The 14,341-nt window shown below is 42.6% G+C and overlaps 1 protein-coding gene across 1 annotated transcript in view; it reads right to left on the bottom strand.

Moving 5' to 3' along the window:
• The window catches only part of LOC120918475 (bifunctional heparan sulfate N-deacetylase/N-sulfotransferase 3-like), a 349,511-nt gene that overhangs the window by 134,640 nt on the left and 200,530 nt on the right, over positions 1-14,341 (bottom strand). Inside the window, exon 6 of the mRNA XM_040330079.1 lies at positions 8,669-8,797. Within this exon, the coding sequence (XP_040186013.1) occupies positions 8,669-8,797 (129 nt within the window). The remainder of the gene's footprint in view (positions 1-8,668; positions 8,798-14,341) is intronic.

Genomic DNA, 14,341 nt, shown 5'->3' with positions numbered 1-14,341 from the left:
TCTCAGTTCGGTGGTGGATCTCACAAGGCTGCTTTCATAGCGAGAGAACTTTAATTTATGGAGGAATTGATCAGAGACTTTTTATGCACAGGTGTTTTAATTTTTTTCCTAACTTATTTCACCAGTTTATAGATTTTAATTTAGTTGTGTGTTTTTATTTTTTTAGTATTGTTTATTGCGTTTGTCAATGGATTCATTTATGTGGTAACAGGTGGGATTAATTTTTTCACTGTTTACTTGATCACTATATCCAGGTATTCAGTGGGGTAGATTCAGGTACCTTTGCGCAGTTTTTACGGAGGCGCAGGGCAAAGTTTTTGCCCTGCGCCCCCGCAAATTTTCTGCGCTACCCGCGATTCACGGAGCAGTAGCTGCGTAAATTGCGTAGGCGCTCCGGCAAAATGCCCGGCGTAAGCGCGCGCAATTTAAATGATCTCGTAGGGGGGCAGGAATCATTTAAATTAGGCGCGTTCCCGCGCCGATCGTAGAGTGCATGCCCCATCGGGAAACTTTCCCGATGTGCATTGCGGCAAATGATTTTGCAAGGACGTCATTTGCTTCAAAGTGAACGTGAATGGCGTCCAGCGCCATTCACGATTCACTTACGTAAACTACGTAAAGTTCAAATTTCGCGACACGGGAACGACGGGTATACGTAACATTGGCTGCCCTTGCTAATAGCAGGGGCAGCCTTACGCGAAAACCGTTGTACGCAAACGACGTAAACTGCGTACGCAGGGCTCGCGTAACGTTGTGAATCGGCATTAGTATGCAATTTGCATACTATACGCTGAGCACAACGGAAACGCCACCTAGCGGCCATCGCAAGAATGCAGCCTAAGATATGTGGGCATAAGAGCCTTATGCCACGCATATCTTAGGCTGCAGTCGGCGTAACGAGGTTCCTGAATCAGGAGCATTCGTTACGCCGGCGCAAGTAAGCAATTGCGCTGCATAACTATGGTTACGCAGGCGCAATGGCTCTCTGAATCCGGGCCAATGTGTTTTTCCTATATTCACATGTATTAATTGAAATTATGGTTTTATGCAACTTTATGTGCTACCGTTTTAAAGTATAAAACTTAATATTAGTATTAAACTATATTTTTTTCACATTTGCTTACTGTTTTGTCTTTCAGCAGGTTTGCTGCTTTCTTATTATTATTATTATTATTATTATTATTATTTTTCACCATTCACTTTGGCATTTTTTCTTAGCGCGGTTTCTTTCCCAATTTTTCCAAATCACCAGAGGTGTTTCACTCCATCATTAGCCATATCCTGAGGGATCATTGGAATGTAGTGGTGTGAACTGTGGAACCAATCTGGTTTTCCAATAGCACTTTTTAAACTTCTGTAAAAAGGGGTCAAACACCTCTGGTGAATTGTCATCTACCCTTTGACCATCCATGGGAAAGGAATTAGAAGACTCATTCACATGGAAGAATCATTCACATGGACATAGGGAAATCAATCAGCGATGGCTCTAGGGTCATAATATTGACCCCCGGCAAACATTTCCTCCGGCCCAACACAACCACCCCCCGGCCACCACTATGCAATTTCTCTCTCCATCTGCTCTAAAACATTCAAGAAATAGGTAGACTCAAAATCAGTTTACTGCAGCAGATCAGACAGCAATTGCAATTGGTTGTCAGAGGTTACAGCACATCATTACAACTTACTGACTGGTTGCTAGAGATTACAGCACACATTACGGCTCACTGATTAGTTGTTAGAGGTTACAGCACATAATTTCTACTCGCTGATTGGGTGCTAGAAGTTTGTGCACATCATAATTTGGGATGAGCCGAACACCCCCCTGTTTGGTTCGCACCAGAACCTGCGAACACACCAAACGTTTGTGCGAACTTTAGAACTCCGTTAAAGTCTATGGGACTCGAACATTTGAAATCTAAAGTGCTAATTTTAAAGGCTAATATGCAAGTTATTGTCCTAAAAATTGTGTTTGGGGACCTGGGTCCTGCCCCAGGGGACATGTATCAATGCAAAAAAAGTTTTAAAAACGGTCATTCATAAAAAAAAAGCGTGGGGTCCCACCAAATTCAATTACCAGACCCTTCAGGTCTGGTGTAGATTTTAAGGGGAACTTCACCCCCAAAAAAAAAAAAAAAAACGTGGAGTTCCCCCAAAAATCCACACCAGACCCCTTATCCGAGCACGTAACCTGACTGGCTGCAGAAAAGAAGGGGGGACAGAGAGCAGCCCCCCCTCTCCTGAACCGTACCAGGCCACATGCCCTCAATATCGGGAGGATGTCCCCATGTTGATGGGGACAAGGGCCTCATCTCCACAACCTTGGCCAGTGGTTGTGGGGGTCTGCGGGCGGGGGGCTTAAAAGAATCTGGAAGACCCCTTTAACAAAGGGGACCCCCAGATCCTGGCCCCCCCATGTGAACTGGTAATGGGGTACATTGTATCCCTACCATTTCACGAAGGAAGTGTAAATAGTTGTAAAAAAACACACACACCGTGGAAAAAAGTCCTTTATTAAAAAGAAAAAAAGAAAAAAAAATCCAGTGGTGGTAATCCACTCGGTCCCGGCTCCCGGCTCCAACGTTGTCGGTATCCAGCGACAGGTGATTTCCTCTTCGGTCCAGGGATGAGAAGATCATTCGGGATCCAGAGCGCAGCATCGCCGGCCACCTGTCTCCACCGCCGGAGACAGCCTGGCGGATGACGCTTCTGAAGCTGTGACATTTCTTATATTGGTGGGGCGGGGCCACCCGTCACATGACCCGCCCCCTCTGACGCAAGGGGGAAGCCTGGGCTTCCCCAGTGACATAGCAGAGGGTGCGTCAGAGGGGGACGGGGTCATGTGACGGGTGGCCCCGCCTCACCTATATAAGAAATGTCACAGCTTCAACAGCATCATTCGCCGGGCTGTCTCCGGTGGAGACAGGCGGCCAGCGATGCTGCGCTCTGGATCCCGGACAATCTTATCATCGCTGGACCAGAGAGGAGATCACCCATCGCTGGATACCGACAACGTTGGAGCGAGGAGTCGGGACCGAGTGGATTACCACCGCTGGATTATTTTTATTTTTTTAATAAAAGACTATTTTCCACGGTGTGTGTGTGTTTTTTTATTTACACTATTTACACTTCCTTCGTGAAATGGTAGGGGTACAATGTACCCCATTACCAATTCACATGGGGGGGCAGGATCCTAAATTCACTTTCACTGCTCGTGAAAAAACTGCTGTTTTTAAAACTTTGATACATGTCCCCTGGTGCAGGACCCAGGTCCCAAAACACTTTTTAGGACAATAACTTGCATATTAGCCTTTAAAATTAGCACTTTAGATTTCTCCCATAGACTTTAACAGGGGGTTCCGCGGCTTTTCGAATTTGCCGCGAACACCCCAAAACAGGCAATGTTCGAGTCGAACATGAGTTCGACTCGAACTCGAAGCTCATTCCTAATCATAATCACTCATCCATTGGTTGATAGAGGTTACTGCACATTATTACCGCTCACTGATTGGTTGCCAGAGGTTACTGCATATCCTTCCGGCACAAGGGATCTTGGGCGGTGCAGCGGAACAGACGTAGCATCGGAAAATGAGGAGTCAGCCGAGGAGGAGAGGGATGATGGAGTAGGAGGAGGAGGAGAAGAAGAGGCAGGCCTGCATGTAATCCGTGGTGGTACAACCAAATCTACATGGGTGCCACGGGTTACATGCTTGATGGCCGTCAGAAGGTTCACCCAGTGGGCAGTGAAAGTTATATACCTTCCCTGCTCGTGTTTTCTAGACCATGTGTCTGTGGTCAGATGTATCTTGGCACCGACACTGTGTGCCAGAGATACATTCACTTGCCGCTGAACATGGCCATATAGCTCTGGGATACCCTTCTGTGAAAAAATTTCCTTCCTGGGACCTTCCATTGTGGTGTTCCAATGGCCACAAATTTTCGAAAGGCCTCCGACTCCACCAGTTTATATGGCAGTAGTTGCCGGGCTATTAGTTACGACAAGCCAGCGGTCAACCGTTGGGCAAGAGGGTTATCTGGTGTGATCTTTTTTTTTTACGATCGAACATTTGGGCCACGGAAGCCTACCTTTTTGCAGAAAAACGTGATGAAGGCATGATGGAAGGTGGAGTAGAGGACAATTGTGAGCATAGAGGGGAAGGAGAAGGAGAAGAGGCTGGACGGTGAGAGCCTGGAGTGTGGCTTTGTGGGTTCTGATGGCGTTGCTCCCACTGGGCTCGGTGATGGGAGGCAGGTGCCTTCTTAAGGCGGTCGTCCCTAGGTGAGTGTTGGGCTTACCGCGACTTATGCGTTGACTGCAAAGGCTGCAGATAGCAACACTATTGTCTGCAGCGGACATGTTAAAAAAAGCCCCACACTGCAGAGCCATGGGCCGGCGTCCTGGGAGCGCCAGATGTGACTGTATATGGTTGATGGCTCGCTCCTGATACATTAGGAGTCTGCTTTGTCCCTCCTGTGCAATGTAAGTTCGGCCTGCTTCTCCTCCCTATCTGCTGGTCCATCTCTCCCTCTGAACTCCCCTCCTCTTCCTCTCTTGTGGGCACCCACGTGACGTCTGTAGACACATCATCATCGACGTCACCTTCCCCATCACTAACAGTAGAGATCTCGGAGTAGGCAGCAACATCGGGCACCAACCTCCTTGAGCTGATCTGAGTACTGTCGTCAGACTGCTGAGTGACGGCTTTTGCTACCTCCTCTTCCTGATCCAATGCCAAGAATGGCTGCGCAACCGAAATGTCTTCTGATGGATCGGAAAATAATTCCTGTGACGGTGGTGTTGGTGGCGAGCCACTCAACCAAGTCTTCTGCGTCCTTTGACGTAATCGAACGAACATTGTGCCGCTTCCCACTTTGGCTCCGGCCTGGTTCTCCTGCCCTACTCCTACCACCCCTGCGGAAGGGCCTGCCGCTTCCTCTGCCAGTCATTTTTTAAATGACTCTGTGACAAAAGTCTCTAGAGAAGCGCATTATATGTGAAAGAAGGTATATAACAAAATCTGTAGTTTTGGGGGGCCATGTGTGTAGCAGAGGAAACGCAGCAAAAGAGGCAAAAATCCAGCAGTAACCAAATACACCGCCAGTCACAATGCTGCACAATACAAATCAACTATAATATGCTTTCTATATTCGAAAGTCTATTATAAGTGTATATTACACCTATATACTGCAGTGCACAGCAAGTAGCACACCTATACCAGTGCTTGAAAGGACTTCTGTGGACCTTTTAGATAGCTATTTGAATGAATACAGCCTGTCCCTGCTCCAAACAGTACCCTCTCCCTACACTGACAAAAAGTATATGAATGTATTAGACACCTATATACTAGAGCAAGTAGCACACCTATATCAGTCCTTATAAGGACTTTTGTGGACCTTTTAGATAGCTATTTGAATGAATACAGCCTGTCCCTGCTCCAAACAGCACCCTCTCCCTAGTACACTGACAAAAAGTATATGAATGTATTAGACAGTTAGACACCTATATACTAGAGCAAGTAGCACACCTATACCAGTCCTTAAAAGGACTTCTGTGGACATTTTAGATAGCTATTTGAAAGAATACAGCCTGACTGTCCCCGCTCCAAACAGCACCCTTTCCCTACACTGACAAAAAGCAGAATGTAAGATGGCTGCCAGATCAGGTCTATTTATAAGGTAGGGGGTATGTCCATGTGCTTAAATGTCTCAATTGGCTGTCCTGCACCAACTGATGGATGTGTCATAGGTCAAAGTTCTTACCCATGTAACATTGCGGACCGCCACGAACATCGCCAGATGTCCAACAGTTTGGCGGACCGCGAACGACCAAAGTTCGCCGTGAAACGACCACCTGGCGAACCGGCAGGCCATCTCTAGTCAAGAAGGGCAGCAAAGAAGCCAGTTCCCTCCAGGAAAAACATCAGGGACAAACTGATATTCTCCAAAAGGTACAGTGATTGGACTGCTGAGGACTGGGGTAAAGTAATTTTCTCTGATGAATCCCCTTTCTGATTGAGAAAAAAACGTATCCGGAGAACAAAATGGTGGTCGCTACCATCAGTCCTGTGTCATGCCAACAGTAAAGCATCCTGAGACCATTCATGTGTGGGGTTGCTTCTCAGCCAAGGGAGTGGGCTCACTCACAATTTTGCTAAGAACACAGCTATGAATAAAGAATGGTACAAAAGCATTCCCAGAGAGCAACTTCTCCCAATCATCCAAGAACAGTTTGGTGACAAACAATGCCTTTTCCCGCATAATGGAACACCTTGCCATAAGGCAAAAGTGATAAGTACCTTGGGGAGGAAAACATCAAAATGTTGGTTCCTTAACCAGGAAACTCCCCAGACCTTAATCCCATTGAGAACTTATGGTCAATCCTCAAGAAGAGTGTGAAACCCCCCCTCCCCCCACAAATTCTGACAAAATCCAAGCAATGATCATGTAAGAATAGTCTGCCATCAGTCAGGATGTGGCCCAGAAAATGATTGACAGCATGCCAGGGTGAATTGCAGAGATCTCGAAAAAGAAGGGTCAACCCTGCAAATATCGATTCTTTGCATAAACCTAATGTAATTGTCAATAAAAACCTTTTCACACTTATGAAATGCATGTAACTGTACTTCAGTAAACCATAGATAGATCTAATAAAATGATCTAAAAAAACACTGAGGCAGCAGACTTTGTAAAAATGTATATTTGTGCCATGGCTGTACTATGAAGAACATGTAAGATTTTGCAATCAAGAATATTGACCCCCCAACTGATCGAAGTAATGAGTACCAAAGATTTTATTCTGCATAACAAAAGGTTCTGGCTCCAAATGTTGTAAAATAGAATCTTAGGACAGTTAGTTTATTTGTTTATAATGATATAAAAAGGATTAGAAGACGGGTATAACTGGAGAAGGTATTTCAAGCCACAAAGGAATTCAATGTTTCTGTTGCCATTATTTTGTGGTACTGACAGCCAAACACAAAAAAGTCTGGGCTTAATTTTAGCCAACTGCTATTCATAGATTATTGTATATTGATTATAGAGGAATTAAGGTGACCCCCAGAAAGGAGCACTGGAAATTTTGAAATAAAGTAGTACAATTATGGATCAGCTAGCAAGAAAATGTAAAAAACTTCAAAATCGAATTTCAGTCAATGTTGCAGTAATATGTAAAACAACAAAAGTTTGCAGCGCTAGTGTCTAATGAGTAAAACTGGATAATAAATCCAGAAAAGTGTCCATATAAGTGTCCAAACACTCCTCGTGATTCCACCAAAGTGCACCTTCCACCATGAAGTATCAGGCCTCGTACACACGGCCGAGGAACTCGACGTGCCAAACACGTCGAGTTCCTCGGTGAGTTCAGGGATGAAGCCGCCGAGGAGCTTGGCGGGCCGCCTTCTCCCATAGAACAACAAGAAAATAGAGAACATGTTCTCTATTTTCTCGACGAGTTCCTCGGCGGCTCCATCGGGCCAAAAGTGTACAGACGACAGAGTTTCTCGGCAGAATCCGGGTTTGACCGAGTTTCTCGGTGAATTCTGCCGAGAAACTCTGTCGTGTGTACGAGGCCTAAAAGATGTGCCCTTACCAGATAGATATAGCCAGATTCAGAGAGACTTAGGCTGGCGTATCAGTATCAGTAGATACGACATTTGCGTCATCGCTAATTTAAGCGTATTCTGGTAACCAGATACGCTTAAATTAGGCTCAGATACGAGCGGCGTAATTTTTTTTTACACCCTTGTATCCTAAAGTGTAATTTTTAGGCTGACCGCTAGGTGGCGCATTGGCGGCTTACAGTTATTCCATCAAATAGATGGAATAGTAATGTTAAGTATGGCCGCCGTTCCCACGTCGAAATTCGAAAATTCTAAAATTTTACGTTGTTTGTGTAAGTCGTCCGTGAATAGGGATTTACCTTGTTTACGTCCACGTCAAAATCAATAGGCTCGTGCGGCGGACTTAGCAGCAATGCACACTGGGAGATGTAGGCGCCCGGCGCATGCGCAGTTCTAAAAAAAACGTCAATCACGTCGGGTCAAGCCTCATTATCATAAAACACGCCCCCTCAGACAAATTTGAATTAGGCGCCCTTACGCCCACCCGATTTAGGCTACGCCGCCGTAACTTAGCAGGCAAGTACATTGTGAATCATGTACTTGCCTCGCTAACTTACGGCGGCGTATCCTAAATGCCTTAAGCTACGCCGGCACAAGTATGCGCTCGCCATCCTGAATCTAGCTAATAGACTCCACATTATAGGAGCCTAGCAAAGCATGGATTCACACACACCCCATTAAAAATCCATCCATGGAAAGCATACGAAGATGGCATTGAAATCAGCCTTGCTGGTTTTTCTTTTTCCTTGTTCTTTTATGCTGATTTACTCTTTTTAAGTGATATAAATGATTTGATATATCACTTGCATGAGAGAACAAGGAAAAGGAAAAACCAGCAAGGTTGATTTAGATACTAGCGCAGCAATCTTTTGTTTTGTTTTTTACATGTTTTTACACAAATGTTCTGTTGTTTGATTGCCAGGTGCTTCTTTTTTTGATTCATGATAAGTTTTCACCTGCGCAGTTACTACATTTTCTTTTCTATAATGTTGCGGTAATACAATTAGAATGTATACTTTCAAAAATACACTAGGTTTTTTGTAGGTACTTACTGGGTTGAGGATAAGTGTAAAGAAAAGCTCTCCTCCTTGAATGTTTTTATCAAGTTCAATTGGACCGCCAGGATACTCTTTATAGAATATAGTGTGAGTGAATAAACCACATGTTTGCCGAGGAAGAACCTAAAAAATAAAATAACCACATCAGCTTTTGTTACAGAAGATTTAGTGGGGTTGATTTACTACAACTGGAGAGTGCGAAATCTGGTGCAGCTATGCATAGAAACCAATCAGCTTTTATCTTCAGCTTGTTCAATTAATGGGTCACTAAAGGATTTTTTTTTTAGCTAAATAGCTTCCTTTACCTTACTGCAATCCTGGTTTCATGTCCTCATTGTTCGTTTTTGCTTTTATGTTACTGTAATTCCTCTCTGTTCTGGACAGTTCCTGGTTGTCTGTTTCCTGATCACCACAGTACTGGGAGATTTCTCACTGTGGTGACTAATCAAGGAGGTGTGATTACTGTGTGTCAGCACCAATCCAGTTTCGTTTTACAAAGCATCACTGCCCTCTATTGGCTCTTTGTCTCTGTACATCAGAGAACCAGGAACCAACAGCAAAAACAAAACTAAACTGTAGGTACATTATATGATTGTTTTTTATCTATTTTTAATCATTTTAAAAGGGAATCAGTTAACTATTATGTCTCTATACCCTGTAAACAGTAATTTCAGCAAAAACATTTTTTTTCCTTTAGTGACCCTTTAAGCTTTGACAACATAAATCTAGAAGTTTGGTGTCTATGCAGAGATGCACCAGATTTTTCCACTCTCTAAACCCCAGTGTTTATATTGTTACATATATTTTTGCAGCTTGGTAACCATAGGTTTCTAACACCGCTGGCCTGCTGGGCAGGTTTCCTAAACAATCAATGTATTTTACACCACACAACAAAAACTCTTGAAATGCCACATTCTGTGTCCACATGCTATACATATACACAATGCATAAACAACTTTTCCAAACAGAAAGACTATAGATAGACTTCTTTGATTCCGTGATCTCTCGACATACATCTGACACTGCTGGAAAACCAAACTGAAAGTGGGAAACACAATAGTTTAGAGATGCTTTTATCTTCATGGCATCATGGCAGTAATAGAAAAGAAAAAAAAAGTATAAAAGCTTGGATTAGAAATAGCCTGACATCACAGGCAACAAATAGCTGTTCACATCAAATGCAAACCACTAAGCAGAAGAGAAGACAACCAGAGCAGTACTTGTTAACCTTTCCCACTGTAGTAGAGCTACAGATCTTTTCATTCCGTTAGAAGGTATCAAAGGCAGGTTTTCTTTTATTTTTTTCAATACCTTGAATTAGTGTTTACTAACATTCCCAGAAAATCATTACACTTAGAATTCACATGAAGTGGAAGTGTAATAAAATCATCAAATGTATGTCAAATGCAATGTAATGCTTAGATATTTCTATGTGCGAGCCAATGCCAATGATACCTCAAGAACGTTTGAAAAGTGATCTGTTGTCACTGTTAAAATGTATAAAGCTACAGTATACAATTTTTTTGTTGTGCCCCTCTGACACAGTGGAAGGACGGAGGAGGCAGTCATCCGTGCTCCCCCTGACAAAATTATATTTTTTTAAAAGAAGAATAGATGCAGCATAATCTTATCTGCAGTGTATTTTTCAAAAAACTATTAAATAGCCACCTGAACAACCACAACATACAGGGGTATACAATGTAATACTGACATAAAATCACACACATAGGTTGGACTTGATGGACTTGTGTCTTTTTTCAACTTGTAACTATGTAACTATATAGGTATAAGAGGGTGCAGAATAGACATTGCACAGTTTAAATCTGTGAGCGAGTGCTGCGCGTCACAAATCAACATACCGTATATACTCGAGTATAAGTCGACCCGAGTATAAGCTGAGGTACCTATTTTTACCACAAAAAAATGGGAAAACGTATTGACTCGAGTATAAGCCTAGGGTGAGAAATGCAGCAGCTACTGTAAGTGGATACTATAACTGCCTATTTGCAGCTTCACTGTGCCCATCGCAAGCCTCACTGTGCCATTGTAAACCTCACTGTGCCCATTACAAACATCACTGTGCCATTGCAAGCCTCACAGTTCCATTGCAAACATCACTGTGCCCATTACAAACATCACTGTGCCCATTATAAACATCACTGTGCCATTGCAAGCCTCACTGTGCAATTACAAACATTACTGTGCCCATTACAAACATTACTGGAAAAAATAAAGAGCCACCTCTTCTGAAAGACCGGTACGACGCTGGATTCCAAGCGCCTTGAGGCGATTAAGTTCGCATTTGCTGCGCTATACAAGTTACTCACTCACTCACTTACTCTGCCCATTACAAACATCACTGTGCCATTGCAAGCCTCAATGTGCCATTACAAACATTACTTTACCCATTACAAACATCACTGTGCCCATTATAAACATCACTGTGCCATTGCAAGCCTCACTGCGCCCATCTGCATACCTAATGAGAGCCATGTCATGCATACAGTCAGACAGCGGCCATCCATCCAGTGTTCAAAAGCCGCGCCTCCTCCTCGTTCTCGGCTGGGATAGGGGAACACTCAATTTCCCAGCAGTGAGTTAGTGCTCAGTGTTCTGCCTATCACGGACATCCTCGTCCCACAGACGAGGATGAGAAGATGTCCGTGATAGGTGAAACACTGAGCAGTAACTCACTGCTGGGAAATTGAGTGTTCCCCTATCACATACAAGTACGAGGAGGAGGCGCGGCATTTGAACACTGGATGGATAGCTGCCATCTGACTGTATGCATGACACGGCTCTCATTAGGTATGCAGGCACAGACTCGAGTGTAAGCCGAGAGGGGCATTTTCAGCACAAAAAAATGTGCTGAAAAACTTGGCTTATACTCGAGTATATATGGTAACATCATTTTACATAACTTTATAGAATTATTTACATAAGAATTTTGAGCATGGTATCAGTTTAGACTGATCGTAATTATGTGTTTCTAATTTGTTGGCCAAAGATTAAAGACCATAGAGTATTATCACTTTGCCCAAAGTGACAGGTTCTCTTGTAAGCACAAATGCCATCCATTTATACAGACTTTAACTACACTTCTGCACTACTCTTGTTGCTCTGTCAACAACTCTGTAAATTACAATGAGGATCAGTTTCTAGAACGAAACAGAACATTTTCCTCCATCCTAGTAGCAAGAGAACTTGTGACTTAATGGTGGAATTTTAAAAATCAGTCACCAGATGTGGACGATTGAGAGCATTCATGAAGAAAAATAAATGATATGTAGTCAAAACCTGTACATAATGATCAACACTGTTTTCTGTATATTGAATATACATGTATATCTCTTTGGAATAAGAAATATCAGACTATGTGCATAACCATATCTTTAGCACAGCATTACTTGACCTGTGGCTGTCTGTAAAAAATGGGTCTACTGAATACCATATTTATAACACTGTATTTATGAGAAAAATAATGGTGTATCTTGAATATGCAGCAAGCTGCAGAGTATAACAAAATCTGGAATATTGAGCAAGCTGCCTAGCGTAACAAAAAAAAAAAAAAAAACTCTGTGCTTCGTCTGAGAAAAATTAATAGTCTTCCTATTGAGTTATAGATTATCATAACCTTTAGCCTTCCCGCATGTAATTTTTTTCCATCTTTTAAGCAGAGCAAGCTTCACTAACTGGTGACTAAGTAGATATGCTGGAAATGAAACCTCAGCATTCTCGCTAGCCTTTGGATACTAACATGCCTGTTTCCACTCTAGGACACAATGGCTAATGCCACAAACTCTAATTAATAATAAATATAGTATTGTGTCTTGTATAGCTTAACACAAATTGTGATTAAGTGTTATATTAGTGATCAGATAAGAAGGAAATAATGCATAATAGGGATATTTCATACTGAAATATTTTATCAACAGGAGGCACACTCTGGTCTATTCTTCACAATTTATGCCCAGTAATGTATTGCTATGCTGCATATAGATTTTCAGTTGGACAGGAGGTAGTAGAAAAGCGCCCCAAAAAGGCATTATTCAAATGTGACAAAAAAATGTTTTTATATGTGATTTTAATGCAAAAAAATTTTTTTTCAAGTATTTAGAGCTTTCTTTTGGTGGTATTTGATCACCTCTGCGGTTTTTAGTTTTTGCACTATAAACAAAAATAGAGCGACAATTTTCTAAAAAATTTATATTTTTAAACTTTTGCTGTAATAAATATCCCCCAAAAATATATAAAAAAAATGTTTTTCCTCAGTTTAGGCCGATACATATTCTTCTACATATTTTTTGTAAAAAAAAATAGCAATAAGGGTTTATTGATTGGTTTGCGCAAAAGTTATAGCGTTTACAAATTAGGGGGTATTTTTATGTCATTTTTATTAATATTTTATTTTTTACTAGTAATGGCGGCGATCAGCGATTTTTTTTCGGTACTGCGACATTATGGCGGACACTTCGGACACTTTTGACACATTTTTGGAACCATTGGCATTTTTATAGCGATCAGTGCTATAAAAATGCATTGGATTACTATAAAAATGCCACTGGCAGTGAAGGGGTTAACACTAGGGGGCAGGCAAGGGGTTAAGTATGTCCCTGGGTGTGTTCTAACTGTAGGGGGGGGGTGGCCTCACTAGGGGAAATCACTGATCTTCTGTTCATACATTGTATGAACAGAAGATCAGTATTTCCCTCCCTGACAGGACCGGGAGCTGTGTGTTTACACACACACAGCTCCCGGTCCCTGCTCTGTAACGAGCGATCGCGTGTGCCCGGCGGCGATCGTGCCCGCCGGGCACGCGCATGGTAGTCGGGGGCGAGCGGGGGGTGCGCGCCCCTATTGGCTTGCGCGAGAGCCAACGTTATATTACGTGCTCTCGCGCAGGGGAGCCGACCTGCCACCGTAAAACTGCAGCGGCTGGTCGACAAGAGGTTAAGCAGACTGTGATTGTCTATTGTTATGACTTAGATGAAGATCAGATCACATTTTATGACCAATTTGTGCAGAAATTCATATAATTCCAAAAGGGTTTACATACATTTTATTGCAACTGTATTCCAATCACCCTAGATAAAACAAGCATTTAACCCTTCTAATGTTGGGGAGGAATTGCAAAGGTAGTCTTTACAGCTGACTCAGCTTTAACCAACAACTATTGTTATCTCTCTTTGACTCATAAACTATAGGCTTTAATGCACTAACCATTTCAAATGCAAGATGTGTAGGTGATTCATTGAGAGAATTTAAATTTGGTCAAACCTAAATATGGCAGATTAAGAGGTCACATGACCTCTTAGAAGGTACTGTAAAGTGGAACTAAAGTATGCACAGTACACTTGCACATTATGGCAGACACACCTCCTAGTTTGACCTGATTTAGTTGTCACTCTGTTCACAGCCACCAACAACCCCTAGTCTTCTTCCCATTTTGGCCATTGGGTGACCAGTGATGATAAAACTCCCACACATTTACCAAGTTACACTTGTTTAATTCTCTGTTTCCTACAGATTCTGGGAGTATGCCAAGGATATGCACTGCATTGCACATGTCCACAGCAGTGTACACAAAGAACAATCATTGCTAGCTAGAAAGTCAAATTAAATGACATACAATGTCACGCCTACTAAAAAAGCTCTACCTGCTAGCAA

The sequence above is a fragment of the Rana temporaria genome, chromosome 1, assembly GCF_905171775.1.
Source record: "Rana temporaria chromosome 1, aRanTem1.1, whole genome shotgun sequence".
NCBI lineage: Eukaryota > Metazoa > Chordata > Amphibia > Anura > Ranidae > Rana > Rana temporaria.
The sequence above is the reverse complement of the archived record's forward strand: the minus strand, read 5'-3'. Positions and strand labels throughout refer to the sequence as shown.